Here is a 23,104-nt window from a genome sequence, read left to right as displayed (position 1 = left end):
GAGGATCTGAGCCAGGGGAGAGGAGGTGGACTTGGAAGACAGGTCAGGGGATGAAGGGGAACACAATGGTGGGGTGCTGACAGGTGAGAGAGAGAGGAAGAAGAGGCAGCTGGGAAGGAGGGGGGGGGTGAGGCTGTAACAGAGTCGGAGGAGCCTGCCAGTCCTGCTGTATTGAGCTCCCCTCCCTGCTTATCTTCAGCAGCTTTTGCAGAACAAAGAGCACAGGGAGCACAGCCCCCCCCAATGGAGTTTAGGATTGCTGCGAAAAGAGCCAGATGGGAAGGAGACAGGCGGAAGCGGGAGACTCAGATGGTCAGTTCGGGCAACTGCTTTACCAGGGCCAGTCTTGCCCATAGGATTCTCAGTTTGAATTCCGTTTCCTTGAATAAAGAATCACCTTTATTGCTCATCTCTGAGTCTCAGTGCTGACCTGCAGCTGAACCAGCCCTGACATCCCCTATGTCAGGCATAGGGAACCTTTTTGGCTTTGTGCACCCAGTTTGACTGCCCACCTGTCAGTTGCCTGACATCACAGGTGCTTTGAAGTCCAAAACTTGGGACTTCAAAGCACCACAGGAAGCCCAGACATCAGGTGCTGGAGGGAATTGCCCAATCCAGGAGACTTCAGCTCTAATGCCCATCAACTCTGTCACCCATTGGCCCATTGATTTCTAATTTAGGAGTGTATATTTAAGACTCTTAAACTCTCTTTGGGCATTCAGTGCTCCCCCACGAGTGGGGGTGGCCCCACTCATGCTGCCATTCTAGGCTTTGCCACCCTCCATATTCTAGAAGGTCAATGCCCACAGCAGGAACATGCAGGATGGCCAGGGTTCAAAATTATGTGCAGCGGCTTCCTGAGTACAACAGGCTCCCTTCTGTAGACGTTCCCCCTTCAATGCTTGGGCAATGGTGGGTCTGGGCATTGGGATGCTGTAGAGCAGCTGGGCTGGGCAGCAAGGCCATGCTCACCCTCAGGCAATTCTAAACATGTGAGGGAACTGAAAGCCCAAATAGATCTAAAAGGTTCAACAGATATTTACACGTGGAAGGACCATGCCACTAGAGCAGAGATGTATTGTAGCATAGTGACTAAAAGGGACACATCAGTGGTGGTGCCTGCATGTGCAACATCCACTGAGGTGCATCTGGCCCCAACTCTCCGTATTTTTAGGTGACTTGTTAGGACACACCTTTTATGGTTACTGGAGGAGACAGACCTGATTAGAGAAAGGAATTCATTCCTGCTGCTCCTATTAGTAATTGTGATTTAGGGATTTGTTGCATTGTTGTTGTTGCTTTTAAATGGATTTTATGTATTCTTTTAATTTTATTTGACCACTGTAGTAAAATGTGGCTTATGCAAAGAATAGCATATAAATAATCTAAATCAGGGGTGGGGATCTGGATCTGGCTAAAAGTCCAGATCCTTATCTCTCCCACCCCAACAGGCCAATTTGACAGGTGGGCACCTGATGTCACAGTGCTGTCAGGTGACCCCCTTCATCCGTACAGTTTGAAAATAAACCATGTAGGCTTAAGCTTACAATGCACAATGCCTGTTGCCCTGAAATCAGCTTGTGGTTGGAACTTCAAAATGCCATAGACAAGTCTCTACAGGTTCAGATGATCAGTGGAGCCTGCAAACCCATTTTTGGACCCAAAGAGATCTTTACTTACCCCACACCTGACACGTAAGACAGGTGGCTGTGGCTTGGTCAACATGGCTTCATGAGCCAAATGTGAGGCCTGGTGGGTCTGCTTTAGATTTCCCACTGCTGCTAGAAGAGTTGGGGTTTTTTAATCAGATGACAATCAGGAAATCACAGGTGCAGATTTTTCTCTGCCCACCTTATATGTGTGTGATGTAGAGTCACGCCTCCATGTAACCTTAGATGCTATGTTACATGCATCATGGGAGGCAGGGTGCCTGCTCACCTCTCCACTGTCCAAGGAAGGTCCCTGCCTATTCAGTGTGCGCTCTACAGAGCAATGTGCATGCACAGATCAACCCTGTCTCCCTGACTTGTTGTGACCATGGTTTTATGCTGAATGGTCACAGAATGGCAACCTTACTGAACATAGAGGGCATATAGAGTTCCCCAGATGGGCAGGGTGGTATTACTTCTACTGCTATGTGCATTGTCCAGTTGAGTTCTTTGTCACCTTGTCCCCAGTTTGAGTTTCAAGTGCTTGAGCAAACTTTCAGATCCACAGCTGTTATTTCTTTCCCAGAAAAAAATCTTTTCAACTGGACCCTAATCCTGCATTCTAGCACTGAGGCCATTTGCTATTGATCTCAGGAGGAAGGTCTGCTTGAGTCAGAAGCTTGTAAACACATATAGCTGGTACAAAATGCATTACTTGTTACACCTTTATAATTTCAAGTCATGAAGGAGAGCCTGAGCATTTGGAACTGGGCAATGTACTACAGTGCTCTGAGCCTTCTGTTAGCCGTGGAAACTAGATGAGATGACCCCAAAGGTCTACATTCCTTAATGCCATTTCTTTGATTCTAAGGTGGGCACTATTAGTCCCACAAGTGATTTATGCCAGTTTCACTAGAAGAAGAAACCAATATATGTGTAAGTTTCATTATTCCATATTGCAAGGTCCTGCCCCCTAGACTGAGTCCAAAACTCACAATTCTTTGAGAACAAAAGTCTGCTTACAGCTCCAGAGCACCCAGACGTTCTTGCAGAGGAGCAACTTATTCTCCCCAACCCTCCCTTTGTCTGGAAACAGTTAGAGTCCACCTTGAAGCTCTAGCTGAAGTGGGCCCTTCTTTGAGAGTCTTCTCAAATAGCCTATGTAGGGTGGGGTGAGGGGAGCATAGTGCACCCTGATTCTTCCCTGTCAGGCACTAGCTCCATGGCTCGCTGTCACTCTGCTTTTGCTGGTGGCCCTCTCCACCAGCAGAATTGTCCCCTTTCAAGACATCTCTGGGACAGCAGTGTTCCTCCATCCCTTCCAGCCTTGGCTCTGTTTACATCTAGCTGATTATGCGGGAAGGACATCAGAGGGCCTGCAGGTACAGTGTATCTGCAGGTACAGGTACAGAACTGGAGACAACTGTGTTGGTTTAAGACTCAATGAATGAGGACAAATTTAAACACGAAAGAGCTGCTTTCCACAGCAACTGGGAACCAGGCAAGCATCGTCTCAGTTCAAGGACACGTTCCAGCCAGGCAAAAGAGCTCAAAGAGCCAAGCGAGTGAGGGGTGTCTCTTGGAGAGAGGACCAAATAGAGAGGCCAGGAGGACGACATTTGGTCTCCAGGCCAGAGGTGACCCCCCCTCTAATATTTAAAGTGACCCCATACTGAATCAGATCATTGGCCCATCCTTACCCCAGTATTGCCAACGCTAATTGGCAGTGGCTCACCATGTTCTCAAGTGCAGGATTTTTTAAATCAAGAGTCTGCCTGAGAGCCTGGAGATGCCAGGGGTTGAACTTAGGACTCTGCGCATGTCAAGCATGTGCTCCACTACTGAGTTAGGGTAAACACAACATCTCACATTGATCCAAGTTTGACTAGAGAAGACATTTCCAAATTGAACTCAGTATTCTTATTATGTCAAAGTCATCCATAGCAGAATTGAACTCAGCTTGGTCCACCACATGGAGTGTGAAGGCAATTCCTGGGCTTTTGGAAGGAGAATGCCCTCTCTTCCACTAGTCCTAATTCTGGCATCAAGCTAGAGAAGGAAAGGAGATGACCTCCTGCTCCTGCCAGTGAACATCATGCTTCAGGGTTATCCTCTGTGGTCAAATGATGATCACCAATCTTCATCAGCAAGTCTCTCAAACTACCTTTCGCTCTGTGGTTTCTCTGCCCTTTTACACCCAAAGCCACACAACACCCATCCTTTGCAGCCCTGGTTATGCAGCCGTCCTTTTCTGTCTGCTGAGTGTAATTCAGGTGGCTCTGCCTGACAGGAGCTGCTACACTTTCCAGCTCCTTTTGGGAGGAACCTCAGCTGGGTAGCATGACCCACATGTCTGGTTCTTCCCTGACACCCACATGGGCTTACGAGTGTTTTCCCATTGGATTCTGTAGAGTAGGTAAAAGGACATTGAGATGGAAAACTTGTTCTTAAGAGTTAAGATATCTCACCTGTATGGAGACACTGCTGTAAGAACCTCCAATGACTCCTGCAATGAGTAGTGGGATGTTTTCTTGAATCGCGTACGACCCATCAGGACACATATATTCGGCTTCATCCACTTTAGTCAAAGAAGCCCTGACAAACTCCAGGGACTGTTCTAATGCATACGTGTCCCGGGAGCAAGTGTCCAAAATGTGAACTCCAAGCTTAATTCCTGGGAGCAAGGAGCTGTCTCTGTTGATCTCATCAATCGCAAACAACATTGCCTCCAAACGTTGGATCCCTCGGTCTTCATTGATTCTCCCACATTCTTCTGCTCCACTGCCCTTTTCCTTAATAGGGAACAGACCACCCAAAACCAGGTCTCCTTCAATCTTAATTTCTTTCCTCATAAAGTTGTGGTCACCTAGAGAAAGGAAGCCTCCTTTGGAAAATAAAGCCAGCGCAAGCACATGGAGCTTTGCAAACATCTTTGTTGGTCCTGTTCTGACAACTCTAAGAAGCATCTGTAGGAGTGCTAGTGACCTTCATTCCTTCCAGCGCATTGTGTGGCAATCTGAAATGCCATCCCATGGGCGAGGGAGGCGCAAGCCGGCCAGATCTTCCATCAAGTCTCTAGAGAGATGAAAAATGGTTAGAAAAGCCTAAAGTAAGACACATGATGGCTTTTCCCCACTGAACACATACTGAGCTGGTCTTTAAGGTTTCAGAGGACTCTGAAAACATTTTCTGTGGTGTAGGAGTAACCATGCACCCAAACCCTTCATCTCACAGCTCCTGAACATGTGGCATGAGGTTTTTGCAGAGATAGCCAAGTTCACATAACTCTTCCCACTCAAAAAAAGCACATGGGGGCAGGCAGTGATGTGATGAGTGTAGGCGACGATTGTGCACACAGTGATACATGTGAAGCTCTTACATTTTATGAAATGGGCCTCTGTCCTTATGTCACAGTGCAGTGAGAGTGATCTGTTAGCACAAAGAAGATTCAGCTGTGGAAAAGAAGAGCTCAGGAAAAAGAAAAGGCCCCTGCACTCAAATACTGGGCAGTACAAATGTGATGCACATGGACCAATATAAACTGACTAACCATTGACCAGAGTTGCCAGCTCTGACAGTGTCAACCACATGTTAGTGTGCTGTCAATCAAGACACCTGCTTTACCCTTCCTGGCTACATAACTAGGTAAGTGGCTTTCTGGTTCACTGTTCTGCCTGGGCACATAAACATGAGTGTAGGCAAGGGAAGAGCAGGTTCATTGTCCTTGTCACAAACCCTACTCCTGTTCCTCTTCAGAATCCCCCTAGTTTGCCCAAAGATACTCTTCAGCCATGCACTCCAAGGAAAACCCCCACATAGATACCATATATTGCTGAAATTAGGGGTGGCTAACCTTTTTGGGCCCTAGAACCACATTTGCCCAATCCTCAGGGTGGGGCTGAGCACTTTGATCAACATGCCAGTGGTAGGCAGCCTGTACAGATGGTAGGGAGAGCCAGGTACACCTGCTGTTGACCTCAGAGGGCTAAGCCAGCTTATGCTATCATGCCAAGAATGCCCCGTGCCTCCCAGCTGACCGGGGACTTCTGCCCTGCACCTCAGACAAGCTCTGTATGGGCCTGGTAGTCGGTCTCTCTCTCTCTCTCTCTCTCTCTCTCTCTCTCTCTCTCTCACTCACACACACACACCCTGATCTGCACAGATCAGCTGAGGAAGGAGGGTTATCTGAGAACTAGGGAGCAGTTGACTTGCATCACATCCGGTCAGATGTGTGAGAGAGCACTAGTGTGAGAGAGCACTTTCATCTGCTTTAATTGCACAACCTCGAATTTCCCGGCATGTGCATCTATTTTCCCCTGCAAAATACTGACAGTCCAGAGTTGCTTTGGCTGACTGCTGTGGGAAACAGGATGTGCAACTCAAAAACGATATTGTGGACCTAGAAATAATATGGGAAAAGTGGGCAGAGAGAAGACTCGCTCTTTTTTTCTCATAATACTTGAACCCAGGGTCAGGCAGTGAAGATGAATGCCTGATTAAGAACAGACAAAAGGAAGCACTTCTGCACATAGTGCCCAGTTGAACGACAGCATTTGCTCCTGGGAGATTTAGTGGTGGCCAGCGACTTAGATGGCTTTAAAATGGGACTGGACAAATTCATGGAGAGTAAAAGTTGTTATTAGTCATGATGGCTATTTAGTGCCTCTAATATCTGAGACAGGACACCTCTGAACAGGAGGGAATTGGCGGGAGAGGGCTATTGTGCTCATGCCCTGGTGGAAAGTCATTTTGAGTTCCACTTTTCTGGAAAAAGCATCATCATCATCATTGGCATTTGGTTGGTCTCTATGGAAACAGAATGCTGGACCAGACAGGGCTTTTGTCTGCTCTCTGTGTCGAGATTGAGCCTGGGTCACAAGCAGGAGGACTATTCTTACATTTTTGTTCTCTTGGGTTCCCCCGGATCCAGCTTCTCATTCTGTCCACTCTGGTGGGGCTGATACCAGCTCCCCGCTAAATGCATAGCACCCCTGTCTGGTAGATTGTGCCCCTGATCATGCCAGAAGCAAGCTTAAGCACTTACACACACCATATATTCTGGGTGAGGTATGTATATTGGGGGGAGCACTGGTTGTTGTTTTTTGTCCTTGATCCTGTTTCATTAAATTGCAAGATTGGTGTGTTAGCCCTCAAAGTAAATCAAGTATGGTAATATTTATATAGGGCACTTTAATAATGCATGACTGTACTTACCTTTTTCCTTAAAGCAGAATTTATAATGATGGCACTTGCAGGCCTATGTATAATTTAGAAACACTTAGCATTATTTAAAAGAGAGTGCTAAGAAATTTAAAGGAGAGAAAATTAAAATTTAACACCAAAAGAAGGAGAAACAAGGTTGTTTGTTGCTGTAGTTTTCTTCTCTTTCTTCTCCTTCTCACCCATGTGATTGTGAGGCAAAGGAGGGGGATCTGCAGGCTTTAAATTGGTAAGAACTCCTGTAAAATGGTCAAGACGCTTTTTCTATTGACAAACAGCCTCAACTGTAGCTCATCTAAGAAGTCCAGAGTTTTGCCTTCATGGACGAAAAGTGATATCTGTGCTGCAAAAAAGTGTCTTCACTGTTCACCACTGGCAATCTGCTTTTGTTATTTCATGTGCACAAGCTCCAAGGTTAGCAAAGAGGATGTCTCCAAAGGATAAGAGATACCAACAAAACACATATCCCTGGTGTTTGGATATGAATTTCAAGGACTCATCTCAACAAAGGGAGGAGTATTGAGAGCCCTGGATATTTCATAATTAAATTCCAACTGGAGAAGAATTCACATTTAAGCCCCCCTCACCTGCAGAGCACCCACTTCCCTTCTCACCCAACTGTATTGGAGAGTGAGGTTTAGAAGAAAGATTCTTAGTCTCTCATAGCAGATTTAGCAACATGGAGATTGCTCCAAGCAAATTAAAACCTGGTTAGATTTGCATCTACCCTCAACCACCTTTCAGCAAATGTTCCTTACAAAAATACTTGGGCTAGAATAAATCACAGACAGTTAGCTTTGCAAATAAGTGAAGATTTTTTCCACAGAGGTTTCAGAAGTTACAGCAAAAAAAATTAAGACTGCATGGTTCCTTCTTGTTCCAGGAAGCAGAGTAGAGCAGTTCAATAAATGTAAGGTTTCAGCTGCCCTTGGGGAAACTACATTTCCCAAGGGCTACCAGGATATTGCATCTTTGTTGTATACTGACATATACCATAAAGTCCTGCCTCGTTCCTTCACCCAGTGACTAGTTGAGTGGGAGGGATTTGGGGGCTTATTATTTTATTTTATTTAACAAAACTTATACACTACTTAACTGTACTAACATGTCTAATGGGGTTACAGTGGAGACAAAGGACAGCCCAAGTTCAGAAATGAGGCAAGCTATTTCCCAATTTTGGGGGCAGATAACTTGGCTTACATTCTAGACAAATCTGGTGCAAACCAAGAGTTGTGCAATGACTGCAGATTAAGAACTCTCTGTTTGCAGCCCTGATGCGCTTCTGCTCTGTTGATGTTTTCTAAAAAAAAGTCATATATAGTCTTGTTTAATTCTGCTGCTGAAATCAGTGGGAATGAAAAGGACTTAAATTTTGATGGATCACAATCTAGTATTTAAATAGTAAAGGTAAAGGGACCCCTGACCATTAGGTCCAGTCGTGACCGACCCTTGGCCAAGGGAGCTGGCGTATGTCTTCCAGGTCATGTGGCCAGCATGACTAAGCTGCTTCTGGCGAACTTCAATTCTGGTATTTCAATAAAGGGGCACAATTCGCTAAAAGGAACAGGAAGTGTGAAACTGGGAAGGTTTCCTTTAAGTTTAGTTTGTTTAGACAAAAATCCACTGAGTTCAGTGAAAGTTATTTTGTAGAAAATGTGCCTCAGAGACAGGAATGTACATATACAGGGAATGAGGAGTTAAATCTAAATTTTGTACAAAGGTAATAAAATTCTAGTTGGAATTAATCATGCAAATCGTAAATCTGAATATATTCATTTTGCCATACAAAACAAAACTAGTTTTTGTCATTAAAATTATTCTTCCCATATCCTCACAACCACCACTGCAGAATGCTAGCATTTGAAACTAGGCATGGATGTCTGCAACATTTCAACAGCTGCTTTCCTTGCATTGCTTCTGGGATCGCCTGATCAGGGCTAGAAATTGACTTAGCTGTGGTTCTGAAGCCATTTCTGTCCATTTGCAGTGTGACTTGCTCTCCCAGGATCTAATTATTAGTGATTTGACAGACTCTGAAGTATAGAAGGCTCAAGTCAAATCACACCAGTGCAGCAGAAGGAGCTGACAAGCTCGATTCAAGATTCCCAGATCATTTGTGAGAAGATTCAGAGAAAAGGCCTTCCCATTATACAGAATAAGGTGGAGGACGAATGGTGGAAAGTGGGAGGTTTGTCGTGTTTTTGATGCAGTGAATGAATTGGCAAAGGGAGGGGAGTTGGCTTAGCATAGCCTGATGAGCAACTTTACTCTCTGCAGATTTTTTTTTATTATTTTTTTAAAGACTAGTGGTCAAGTATTCAAAAATAGGATATTCCTTCTGTATTTCGACATGCTGACCCTTAGCTGACTTGTTCATACCCATAGCTCTTATGTGAGAGCGCATGAAAGGAAAAATGCAATTCCAGCGTCAAGTTTGGTGAAGGTGCTGATTCGCAGACCCAGTTTCTGGTGGCATTTCCCCCAAAGCCCCACCCGTGGCCTGGCATTGTCTTCCAAGACAGATGAATGCCAACACCAGGTTCCTGCACATTAAATGTTAGTGTATCCAAACAGAGCAAATCATGTTATTTATCATCAGGGTTTTTTATTTTAAAAAATGGGTTCACAGACTTTCAAAACAAGTCATCCATCAGATGGCAATATTGCTTGACTGCAGTTTTTCATACAGTTGATTGCTCCCCCATGAAAAATAAAACAAAAACTAGCATCTTCAGGAAGGCCAGGAAAAAAGCATAGAGAGTTTCTCAAAAGATCCTTTCAGTGCCCTATTGTGGTACATTTTCTGGAGATCAGATTTTAAATGTATGCAAAATAGTTCATTTCACTTATCTGTTTCCTTTCACTTTAAAAGTTTAATCTGTTTCATTTTCCATTTATTTGAAGTGTATTCATTTCTTTTTGCCCATTGATTTCAATGGGTGTATTCTGCTGCCTGGAACTTCTGTGTCTTCCAGGACTTCTGACCTGTGAAAGACTCCAATTCTAATGGGCTTTAAAAACCAAAAACAAAAACATTTTTATAAGCTTTCCTATACTTCTAGTGGGGGATTTGGTTATTTTTCTTACATAATATCAAACTATACCCACTTAAAGTAGATCATATGGAGCTCATGAATGCATTTTGTATTTTTATAAAAGCCTAAATAAAGTAGGGATGGGACGTGGGTGGCGCTGTGGTCTAAACCACAGAGCCTAGGGCTTGCTGATCAGAAGGTTGGCGGTTCGAATCCCCGTGACGGGGTGAGCTCCCATTGCTCAGTCCCTGCTCCTGCCAACCTAGCAGTTTGAAAGCGTGTCAAAGTGCAAGTAAATAAATAGGTACCGCTCCGGCGGGAAGGTAAACGGTGTTTCTGTGTGCTGCTCTGGTTCGCGAGAAGCGGCTTAGTCATGATGGCCACATGACCCGGAAGCTGTATGCCGGCTCCCTCGGCCAGTAAAGCGAGATGAGTGTCGCAACCCCAGAGTCGGTGACGACTGGACCTAACAGTCAGGGTTCCCTTTACCTTTAAATGAAGTAGACAGAGCACTGGTTTGCACATCGCTTCCAAATTTCTATCATTACACCATCCCCTCTGTTTCTAATGTCTGGGCACTGAAGGCTACACATAGCCCCCAAAGTACTGAGCATGCCCAGTAGCCATGGAATGCTGACTGACGGCTGGGGCAGGTGCAGAAAAACAAGGGGAGCAGGGGAAGGGAAGAGAGCAAATGGGATCCTGAAGGGGAGGCACGTCCCACTGTAACAACTGAATGGCTCATTCTGCTCACTACTTAGATTTCTGTTCATTTCTTCCATTTTCCTGCATTTTTAAGACCAAAGCAACCCCCAACACTTTTATATGAAAAGTATTAAGCAGTTTAATTTAACTTTTTAGTGTCTTAATTTTGTTCATTCTGTGTCCCCTGTTTCAGGAACATCTGCAGTGTTACCCCCTGCAGCCCTGCTCCCTGTGAAATTTGCTCGCTCCATGGCCAAGAAACATTGCATATTCATAGCTCCTTTAAAAGAGCAATATTGGAATCTGCCAGGTTTCCTTACAGCTCTGCCAAGGCAGTTTCATCTCCCAGGATTCCGTAGGGAGGCCAAATTACATTTTGCCCCTGGGAAAGGCAGAGTGCCTTTCTCCCCACTCTCTTGCAGCAAAATGATTGCTTCTCTGACCATCCTTGGTTGCAAGGCTGCAGAGGCAGATGGACTATTTAGACACTGCAGACAAAACACATCCTCCCAGAGACACATGAGCATCATCATGAATTTTCCCCAATACAATCCTAAGGAGCCGACAGGAACAGTGTGGTGAAAATGAACAGGGATGGCATTCAGGTGCACAGTAGCTGCATGAGATGTACTGCTGGTGGGACAAAAGTATGACTTTTGTGTTGTGGCAGGGATGTAGACTAGATGACCCTTGAGTAGATTCCATTCATGCCCTAATTCCCCCCCCCCTCAAACAAAATATACAGGCTTTGAGCCAGACTGCTATGGGTGCAGCATCTGAGAATGGCCCAACACAGCATGGCTTCCCCTTGTCCCCTCTCCCCACAAGGTGATCGTGCAAGCACTGTGTCAGACCTTTACTGGAACGGGGCTCATGTGTGCACCTCCATATCTCAATGGGACTTACTCCCAGGGACGCAACTGCGACTTTAAGCAGGGCAGAGTGTAGGCGTTTTGTCAGCTGATTGCAAATCTTGTCTACAGGGCTTTAGACAATTAACTTCAGCAGACTCTCTTAAAGCTAACCCATACACATGCACACTGCAGAGCCGCAACTGTTCCATCGCATGAATGTTACCTCTAGGCCACGGGAGTCAGTGGTGCATGAAATCACAATTAACGGAGCAAGTGTTTTGCAAGTGAGCAGAAGCTGCTGCAAATTACCCTGCTCGATTAACTTGGTTTTTTTTGGCAACAGCTCTGTTGAGCAACAGCCTGATGATTGCTGGACTGTGGCATGCGTTAAAAAATCATTAATAAAGCATAATTGATTGCGAATCGTGCTTGCTTGCTTGTATGTTTTAATTGTTAATGTCACAGAAGTTGGCTGGCAACAAAAGCTGCCCTTGGCTATAAATCATTAGAATGTTTTCTGTGACAGAGACAACAGCATCTGATAAAGGCAGCTTCTCAGTTTGTCACAGCAGCCCTGTCTCCCCACCTCAAGATAGTCCAGGTCAAATTCTGCGTGGTGCATTTTTCTTTAAGCTTGGCAGTAGGCTGAAGGGAAATTTCTTAAATCAATCACAGACATCTACTCACTGAAATTTACAATCACCATCATGTTTTCAAAATACAAGTGGAAATAATAACCAGTCAGGTCAATGTTCTCCTGGAGTCGACACAACAACTATTTAAAAAATAAATCCCACTTCCCTTGGTTCCCAGGAATGCTCCCACTTCATGCATGCTGAAGTAATTGGTCTTTAAAACTCGAAGGCACTTGACTCATTTTCAGGCAACCTAGGGTTACAGCTCTCATGATCATTGGTCCATCAGTGGGTAGATTAGAGGAAAAGAGATTGGAGATAGTGCTTCTTGAGCACTAAAGAGAGAAAAATCAACCTAGGGAGAACTGAGGGAAGATAGAGCAGATAAAACATGGCAGATGCAGGTTCCTAAGTGCATCATAGTGATGCAAATTCTGCTTTTTAAAGCCATGCATATAATTTTCTTTAATTTTTTACTTGGAAAGTTAAAAAAAAAGTTCACCATTTGTATTATCATTGCTCAAAAGAAAGCGTCTATCTAGTTCAGCATTCCATTTCCAAAATTAGCCAGTCAGACCCTTCTAGGAAGTCCACTTCCGCCTTAAGGAGGAGGTGGTGGTGTGGGCCCTCACCACTCCTCCACGTGCATGGGGGTGGGGGTGGCCAGCCTTGCACGACTGGGGGATTCCTGGCTGCATCACTGGCCAGGCCGACCAATCTGGTTGGTCTGGGGGTGTGGCCTGCCCCATAAAGGCAGGACGCAGCCGGGAGATCTCTCTCTTTCGGGCTTCCAGCTGCTCCGGTTTTCCCACCCTCCCGCCCTTTAAGGTTTTCATCTCTTTTGACCTTGCTTTGGACTCCGGTTGGTCACTGTTGAGGGGCCTGGTAGGAATTTTTCCACTTGGTAAATTGGCACCAGCCACTTGGTTTTCGCCTACCTCATAGTAAATTGTCATAACTTTTTAAGGTTTGGCGGTTAGGCATTGGAATATTTCTGGAGAAGAGAAGAGAGGAGGGAGCACCATCACCTGCCCCGCATATTGAAGGGTATTCCGTTAAAGGATTCCGGGAGGCGTGGCCCTGTCCAAAGCCTGGGGAGGTTAGGACCTAAGGCACGACACCTATTGGTGACCCCTGGGGGAGCTCCTAGTTGATGTGCATCAGCAGGACTCCCCCTACTGGTGGCTAACACTTCCCAGACTCTCTGCAGACGAACTGGAGTCAGATATAGCCAGTTAGATCCAATGCCTAATACGGCTCATCATCTGTAACCAATAAAGTTGTGGCCTTTTTTTAGCCCATTAACCTTAAATATTTGAGTCATGTGTCTTTATTCAACGGGGGGGGGGGGGGTCGGGACCTTGCCACGCAAACCCCCAAGCAGGGCACAAAGGCAACTGTTTGCTCCCCAGCAGCTGGTAGTCAGAGACTTGCTGCCCCTGAATGTGGAGGATTTATTTAGATTACCAACCACAGATTCACAAGTGCCCAACTGAAAACTCTTGGAGCTCTATACGTTCTCTATTTAATTATAAACTCAAATTGAGAATGCTTGAAATATTCACAGACTATTTAGATCAGCTGTTTGTCAGGAAAACCAACGTATGATTGGGAAAGTAAAACTAAATAACCATTTCCTCTGCAGAGTGCGACCTTTTCTTCCATACCCATAGGAACTTCAAAGTGAAAAAGGCGATGTTCCTATTCTCTGAAGGCAGCCAATTACTTGAAAAGTACCTGCCTTCTTAAGTCTCTGTTACTGTTTCACAGTTTCTTCAGGACCGATTCCAGTTCACAGGGCAAAGATGAAAAGGTCAGCATGATGGACAACACCCCCCCCCCCGGCTGATTTCAGGCTGACTGGCTTCTGTCTTGAAGGACACCTGCCATTTGCACTACAGTCCATGATTTTCTGTATGAACATGCTATGCTGTTTTGAAAAAGTAACAGAGTTGCCCCTGGAATTCTGACTAAAGTAAAATTCAGTGTGTCATAATTGGTGTTTCCACCTTGGGCAAAACACCTTAAGGATTTTAACAGAAGCCAAGATAGCAGAGAGAAGGCTCTAGGTGTTTCATGAGGCGATTGAAAATATTCTCAGTGGTGGTCTACATCTCCAGTCTTTGCTTTTTAATTAAGCCAATTGTAAATAAATTTGCACGTAATCAAACCATAATATACACACTATTTTGAGTGTAATATAACTATGCAAATCTACTCAAAAGGAAGCCCAATTGAGTTCAGGTAAGTGTGTATGGGATTTCAGCTTTCAAAATTTAATGAACTATAGCTATCACTCATTTTCAGGTAATTTAGTTTAATTCCGTGTAACAGTAGCACACCAAGTAAAAATGGTTTCAAAACCAAAGTAAGGCTGTCTCTCCGTCTAAGCCCAAGCAAGTGAATTTTTCCTCTCCAATTCAAGTTAACAAATGCCTTTGTTAACAAATCTGCGATTAAACTGTGTAGCTACCAAAAAAAAAAAGCTTTTGTTGATGTTTGCATATTTGGCTTCTAAAATTATGCACAAGGATCCAGTATTTTAACTTTCAGTGAATTCATCAGCAAATCGGTTCTCCTAGTTCAATTGTTTATTTGAGTAAAAAAATCAACCCAGTTCTGGTGCAGACATAAGGCATCCTCATGAACACACAAACCCTCTAAGTCTAGTTGAGACTTGGGGCAGACACACCAGCCTCACTCTCAACATCCTTGCACCCATTGTGCTCCCCCCTCAGTGCCTAACCTTCCCTGTGCTGTGTGTGTTGTGTAGTACCCTCCTCTGGAGGCCCTGATAAAGCAAGGAGACTACTTGAGTTCAAGAGAACATGAGTAGAAACCCCCCACAGACATTCCCTGTGTAACACAGAGAAGGTCAGGCACTGGAGTGGGGCACCATAGGTGCAACAATGTTGGGGCAGTCCTTTGTGTGCCCCTGTCCTTGTGCACACTTTGAGTGTTTGTGTGCTCAGAGGAGTGCCTGAACATGCCTACAGAATTAAGTTGCATTCAAGCACACCTTCACATAGTCAAGGGGCAACAGGACCATCCATGTGGCACTTTCTCCAAGGTAGCACAGGTTCCTTTCCCCACATTAGGGATGAACATCTGCAGAGGGGAAACCTGTGCATATAGAGCTCTATGGATGTGGATTTTCCCCCAGCAGATGCTTCCACCTCATGCATGGAGGTCAGTCTTTCAAGGAAAAATGGTTTGCTTCATTTGTATTACACAATAATTGTGGCTTGGGCTGATACAGGTTTCCCTTGGGGTTTTATTCAAACTGCAAAACAGAAGAGAGGAGAAGTGGCCAACAAACCATATTTTTACTATAATACACAAATGTGGAAACTTAAATATATTAACGAGCTCAAAAATGAAAAGTTATTATTCTGTAACATTCCTCCTTGCTCCCTTCCAAATGACCATTAGTTGTCACTGTTTGACTCTTGTGGAATATAAAATTGTTTTCTGAGCTTGGGATCTGAACAATGTTCTGATGTATGCCTTAGACAGATAAAAATGTAGAACCCAGCTCTTCAGTGATCTGCATAAGTCGACTTCTTATGTTTCTATGTTCACAGCTGCTTCTCACTGTGCCTTATAAATCAAAGCACACTCAGTCATTGAATAATGCTGGTGGGACCCAAGAATGTTAGACGTGTGACATTGGTCAGCAGGAGCAAGCAGTTTTCGCACACTATTGGTATGGTAACAATATGAAAGTTCAGCAGCAGTGTCCTCCAAGGGCCACACGTATTCTTAAATTGTGCCAGGGCTGGTTCCTGGTGAAGAATTATGAGCCATCACCAGGTTTAAAAGGATGTGTTCAGACCCTGCATCTGATCCATGGCTGCGCCCAGCTCTTTTAATGGTAAGAACGGACGTTGGAGGGATCAAGGGACGGCATTACAGAGTTGGCTTCATAAACATTTTCTATATATTGTAGCCAAGGCTTTGCAGCTACAGGAGGTCTGTGACTTCATTATAATTCATTCTTTCCCACCAGAATTGTTATTATACATGATGCAGCAAACAATCAGAACTTCTAACATTTGCTCCTTTTATGGATAGTTTGCTCTGCTTCCCTTTGAAAACTCTGATTTGTTGAAATTGATTGGCTTTCTCCTTCCAGCCACAAATAACATTGCCCTAGGGTTGCACGTCTCTCCACATTTTGCTCTCTTTCTAACACAGCTAATGGGCACAGATACAATGTTTGCTTCATATCCTGCCATAATTAGGGGGCTGAGGGTGAACCGACACATTTTGTGGTCTAGTTGTTTGTGGGGAGCGGGGGAATGTTTCTTGTAAAGATGCCAAGGTCACTCAGCTCACATGGATCATCAAGATGCTGAAGAAGTCTTGACAGTTCATTAAAATTATAGTAAATATGGTCTATATGGTGTCGAAGGGATAGGAGGAAAGGTTAGGTTCACACCATTAGAGCTATTGGGCTCAACAGATCCACCAAACTATTTGCATGAAATATTATTATTATTATTATTATTATTATTATTATTATTAGTGTGCTTGTGTTTTAAGGCTCCCTATGTAATTGCTCTGGGCTGAGCAGGGGCAAGATTGAAGTTTGTGTCTATGTATGGCCCCCTTCACAGTATTGTAAAACTTGTTAGAAAGATGGCCAAGGCAAGCAGTGGGCAATGGAAGGCCGGTGTGAACAAGCCATCGGCGAAAGTCAATGCATCTGCTAGGTGTGGAAGATTAAGCTGCCTTGTTTCTTACATTTAACTTCAGGAAAGCCATGATGCAGAATGTTAGCTGTGCTTCGGTGCTGATGACAAGCATGAACTAATGGCCTGGGCTGTCTTTTCAGACTCCCTTCCCCTTTCTTTTAAAGAAAACCAAACTACTGTGATCTCTCTCTCACTGCCCAACACTTGTCTAGTTCAAGTATGGTTTAACTTCCTAATTTAAAAGCATTGATCTCCACCTCGAGCTTGAATATACTTAAAGAAATACAACAGGCTCTTAGCAACAGCTGACCCTGCAGTGGCCATAAGACATGTAAAGTGGTGAAAGCATACATTCATATTCACCGTATATCTCAAGAACTACAGAACAGGGAGTAAGCCTGAATATTGCAGTGGAACTGTGTAAAGGTAAAGGTACCCCTGCCCGTACGGGCCAGTCGTGACCGACTCTGGGGTTGCGTGCTCATCTCGCTTAAGAGGCCGAGAGCCAGCGCTGTCCGAAGACACTTCCGGGTCACGTGGCCAGCGTGATGAAGCTGCTCTGGCGAGCCAGCACCAGCGCAGTGCATGGAAACGCCATTTACCTTCCTGCTATAAAGTGGTACCTATTTATCTACTTGCACTTAGGGGTGCTTTCGAACTGCTAGGTGGGCAGGAGCTGGGACCGAACGACGGGAGCTCACCCCGCCACAGGGATTCGAACCACCGACCATACGATCGGCAAGTCCTAGGCACTGAGGTTTTACCCACAGCGCCACCCGCGTCCCTAGTGGAACTGTGTAGGATTATTTAAATCTTCTCTGATGCTATGGCTGTTCTGGGTGAGGTCAACATGGGCTTCCTTTAGAAAAAGAAATCCTCTTGTTTATTTCACACCACCTCTCTGTGTTAGATCTTGTCCTTGTCCATGAAAGGGAGCCATCCTTGGAGCAATCAAATAATCACCTCTTAAGAAGACAATCAGCACCTCCATCTTATCTGGAGCTAGCTTCCTAGAATTATAGAATTGCAGAGCTGGAAGGCACCCCAAGGATCACCTAGTCTGCAATGCAGGAAACTTTGCTAAAGTATCCATGATAGACGGACAATTTGTTTACTCCTATATAGCCCATCACACTCACCAGAAAACTGTTCAGCATTTTATTCCCTTTAACAAATTTACTGGGCTCATTTGAATGACGACCACACATCCCTTTCCACATATGATTAGAGCGGATTCTCAGGACCATTGGATTTGTGATTTTTGCACATTACGATTCCCACTCCAGAGCCACCCAGTCCTATCCATCTGCCACCATGTGCAGAATCCAGTTTTTGGCATGCACACGAATATGTTGTTATTTCCTGCCTGGAAAAACAGATTGCTGTGTTTGGGGTCCTTCCTGCAGAGCAAGGCCCATGGAGTTCTGCTCCAAGGTCTGTCCATGCTGGCATGACTGATTTTCCTGGGTTTTTGCTGAATTCTCTGCCTGGGAGTTAACGAAGTCTGAATGCTCATTCTCCCAAAGCAGAGAACATTTAGAACTCAGGACTCATTCATGCAAAATAAGGGCATCAACACGTAAATAAACCCAACAGACACAGATTTAAATGTCCTCTATTTATTTCCTTGCTTGGCTAGCACAACGTTGTAGGTAGTTAAAATAAATTGAGTTGGGAGATTCATGTCCATGTGTTGCTCGTTTGCTCACTTTATGTTGTACTAAAAAGCAGCCTGGAGTAGAGATTTCAGGATGATCAGGAAATCAAATTACGGTAGATATAAGTGTTTTCTTCAACTACCTGCCTCCAATAATACTTTCCCAACTTTAAAATATGGGAAACAAGAATAAAGGACACCCCCCCACCCGTCAACAATACTTCTTATATTTGGAAGTTATTTAACAAGCCTCCATCACAGCTGGCAGTTTAGATCCAAAGCGAGCCTTTTCCAGGGAAACCATAAATCCAACAAACAGACAAGAGGGGTGCAGAAACCACATGTTTAAAGCCCCTTGCTTCCCCCAGCAAGCACTGCATGTATGTTCCTGTTGGCAGCAAATTTTGCATTAAGCTTCTTCACCTATCCCTTTGTTTGTTTGAAAGCAGAGGACCTGCTCTTAAGTGCTATGGAATTTGAAAATTCAGATACTGCCTGCTTCTTGCCCAGGACCTAGAAATGAAGGTGAGAAAAGCAGGTAGGAAAGAATTGGTTTGAACTGGGCCTGAACTAAAATTCCACCCTGCACAATGAAAAACAGCCTCCTTTTGGAGTCCTCCCTTCTTGATGTTCTGCCTCCAGAAGGAAAAAGCATTGTACCTACATACCCAGTCATGTCACCACACCTTGTCTCAGTTTTTAAGGACATGGCATCTGATTCCATTCACAGAAATGTAGTGAGGCCACAATTCATTCCAGTGTAAATCACATTTTAATGCCACCCATTTTGCTATGTATCATGTGATTGGGTGCATAGCATGTGTAACTGTGGAAGTCATTGGTGAAGGAGGAAACAGAAAATATGTTTTTAAAAACTGGTGGAAAGCCTTACTCCCACCCCCCATAGTTTGATCACCAAGCTAAGGTAAAATTCTACCCTATCGAATAAAGAATCACTGCCAAAGAAACAAAATCACCATATCTTAATTCAATTAATCAAATAAACAAAATCTGTTTTACGGCATATTAAGCAAATGATGTACATCTTTTGAATGGCCTGCCTTACTTCGCCAGAAGCCAATAAATGGTTTCCAATTTCAGAACGGTCTATTATGATTCTGCCTTCCTTCTTTTAATCTAATGTAATTGGTTAGTTTTCCCATCATGGGATATTCATGCAGTTTAGCTTTCTACTCAGCAAAAGAAGAACGTAGCATAACATAATGTTGCAGCAATAATCAGGTAGGATTATTTCATGAAGATACATTTGTAGGCTTTTGGTGTAAGTTAGCAAAAGCAACAGAAGATCTAGTTTTAGTGATGATGATGATGATGATGATAATTACGGTATATCCTACACATCTGGCTGGATTTCCCCAGCCACTCTGGGTGACTTAAAGCATATATTGAAACATAACAAAACATCAAACATTAAAAACTTCCCGATACAGAGCTGCCTTCAGATGTCATCTAAAACTCAGTGGGACTTACTTCTGAGTAGAAATGCTTAGGATTGCAGTGTAAGCCTGCTCAGTCTTTACCTAGTTACCTGGGAGTATGCTCCATTGATTACAGTGGGACTTACTTCTGAGTAGACATGCAAAGCCTTGCAGTGTAAGGCTCCATTTACAATAAAGGAATCAACATACTGTGCTTCCTAAGAAATGGCTGACTGCTGAAGCATTGCAATTAAAGAATTTAAAGTGGATTGGTGACATTTTCCTTCAGAATTATAGGAAGGGTTTCATGTCAGCTTCACTATTTACTTCATTTAGTACAGGTATTTTATTGTCAGTTATAAACAGGACTTTTTCACCAACACACACACACACACACACACACACACACACCACTTTTAATTACAGTGGTACCTTGGGTTACAGACACTTCAGGTTACAGATTCTGCTAACCCAGAAATAGTGCTTCAGGTTAAGAACTTTGCTTCAGGATGAGAACAGAAATTGTGCTCCAGCGGCGCAGCGGCAGCAGGAGGCCCCATTAGCTAAAGTGGTGCTTCAGGTTAAGAACAGTTTCAGGTTAAGAACAGACCTCCGGAATGGATTAAGTACATAACCCAAGGTACCACTCTATTGTCTGAGATGTGGCAGGGAAGAAAAAGGAATTCTGGGATCAAATCAGAAACCGGGATGGCTTCTGTAATTCCAGGAGTGTCCCTGGAAAATCAGGACACTTGGAGGGTATGATTTTGTGCTAGCACCCCCAAATCTTTTTGAAAATTTCAAGTGTGCCAACAGACCCACAAGGTTGGTGGCCCAAAAGGGCTACTCCTCAGAGTTTCAAGAAGGATTATTACCCCTGAAGATGGCAGTGATGGAACCCAGGACCTTCTGCACACAAAATATTTGCTCTGCTATTGAGCTCTCACTCTTCTCCAGTTTTTCCAGTTTACAGAACTGGCTGTTGTTTCCGCTTGCATGTTATTGCCTGTTCACTCTACAGAAGTCAGAGTTAGGTTATATTAACAAAATGAAAAACTTTGGAACAGTGACGTGATTTTTTTAGTGGTTTGATTTTCAGGATAAAAAAATCTTTTCTGGGCAGAATCAAAGTTCCTGCAGAAAGGTGAGCCACCCATCAAAAAACAAACATTGCCTTTTGCACTACAGATGTACAGCACAATCTATCTATTTCTCTTGGCAAGCACTTTCTTGCGCAACAGTAGGGCTGGGTGTGGAGATATATTGGCTGTTCATTGTGTTGTTGTCTCAGTTACTGATAACTGGCTTTGGGTACATTTCTAAACAATTTCAAAGGAGGCAATTTGCAGATGGGAAAGGAATGTGGATTCTGCATGGTGAACATTTTATCTCCTGTTTCACCTTCTTCCCAGTCACTACAGAGAGTGTGTGTGTGTCCATTTTTGTGAAAAGCAAAGGTTTCATGAAACAAGAATCCGCATTATGATTTTGCACTATTTTGAAGCGAGTTACTTGTTTTTCCTGTGTGAAAGTGTGTGATTAATGGGTGATTAATTCTTGATTGTACTGAGGTTTTTGGATATTTATATCAGAGCTTCAAGGGGTTTAAGGCAGTGCTTCTGAACTACAGCAATCCTGTGAGGTAGATAAGACTTAGAGATAGCAATTTGACCATCCAACCTCTGCTTAAAAACCTGTAAAGAAGGAAATTCTACCACATCCCGAGGGAGTCTGTTCCACTGCTGAACAGCTCTTACTGTCAGAAAGTTTTTCCGAATGTTTAGTTGGAATCTCCTTTCTAGCAACTTGAAACCATTGGTTCGAGTCCTACCCTCCAGAGGAGGATAAAACATGCATGCTCCCTCCTCCATGTGACAGCCCTTAAGATACGTGAAGATGGCTATCATATCTACTCTCAGTCTCCTCTTTTCCAGGATAAACATAACCAGCTCCTTCAATAGCTCCTCATAAGGCTTGGTTTCCAGACATTTATCATCTTGGTTACCCTCCTCAGCACATCTTCCAGCTTGTCAACATCCTTCTAAAATGGCGGTGTCCATAAGTGGACACAGTATTCCAAGTGTGGTCTGACCAAGGCAGAATAGAGTGGTACTATGACTTCCCTTGATCTAGACACTAGACTTCTATTGAAGCAGCCCAGAACAGCATTAGCATTTTTTGCTGCTGCATCACACTGTTGACTCATTTAAGCTTGTGGTCTGCTAAAACCCGGAGATCCTTTTCACATGTACTACTGGCAAGTCAGGTGTCCCCCATCTGATTCTTCCTGTCTAAATGCAGAACCTTACACTTGTCCCTACTGAAATTCATTTTGTTAGCTTGTGCCCAGTTCTCCAATCTGTTAAGGTCATTTTGGATTCTGAATCTATCTTCTGTGGCATTAGCTACCCCTCCCAGTTTGGTATCATCTGCAAATTTGATGAGCATCCTTCCAATTCCTTCATGCAAGTCATTCATAAAGATGTTGAGCAACAACAGACCCAGGACAGAACCCTGTGGCACCCCACTTGTCACTTTTTCCCAGGATGACGAGGAACCATTAATGAATACTCTTTGAGTTCGGTCAGCCAACCAGCTACAAATCCCACATTTTACAAGCTTCCTGGGTTTAAGCAGCCTGAGTTTAAACCAGGGGGTGGGGAGCCTCTGGCCCACAAGCCTAGTCTCCCTGTTTGGTGCATGAGGCCATTTTGACCTAGTCTGCCCACTTGGCTCAGCTGAAAGTGGGTTTGCAGACACTTGGTTTGCCTGTGGAGCTTTTTCTAGAGCATTCTGCAAGACAGTGCACTGAGAGGGGCTTCACACACGCCTCTCAGTTTTAAACCTTCATTTTCTACATCCTACACCCAGACCTTCTTTTCTCACCCACTTTTTTTCTAAAACGGGCACTCAGCTACAAGTATTATCTGGTGGGATTCATCCCCTCCCTCATCTCAAATATTATTCTGGATTGAAACATGGAAAACATATATTGCATGTGTGATAGGTTGCACATTTATATGCAAGGCTCAACACAAATGCTGCTTCTTTGTAGCCAGAGATGGATGAAGGCTGGCAGAGAGAATGGAATAATCACATAGTCACCACTCACTGATCATTATTCTGCTATATATCTATTATCTCTGTTTGGATAGAGAGCAAATGGCACATTGTGAATGCAGATAAAACCAATCATTCATAAGCAGAGAGGCA

The 23,104-nt window shown here is 44.1% G+C and overlaps 1 protein-coding gene across 2 annotated transcripts in view; it reads right to left on the bottom strand.

Moving 5' to 3' along the window:
• GRM3 (glutamate metabotropic receptor 3) overlaps positions 1 to 23,104 on the bottom strand; it is a 145,814-nt gene that overhangs the window by 34,976 nt on the left and 87,734 nt on the right. For both annotated transcript variants that reach the window (XM_079993603.1, XM_079993602.1), the window contains exon 2: positions 4,118 to 4,724. In XM_079993603.1, the coding sequence (XP_079849729.1) occupies positions 4,118 to 4,615 (498 nt within the window). In that variant the 5' untranslated portion in view covers positions 4,616 to 4,724. The remainder of the gene's footprint in view (positions 1 to 4,117; positions 4,725 to 23,104) is intronic.

This window comes from Podarcis cretensis (genome assembly GCF_951804945.1).
Source record: "Podarcis cretensis genome assembly, chromosome: 10".
Taxonomy (NCBI): domain Eukaryota; kingdom Metazoa; phylum Chordata; class Lepidosauria; order Squamata; family Lacertidae; genus Podarcis; species Podarcis cretensis.
The sequence above is the reverse complement of the archived record's forward strand: the minus strand, read 5'-3'. Positions and strand labels throughout refer to the sequence as shown.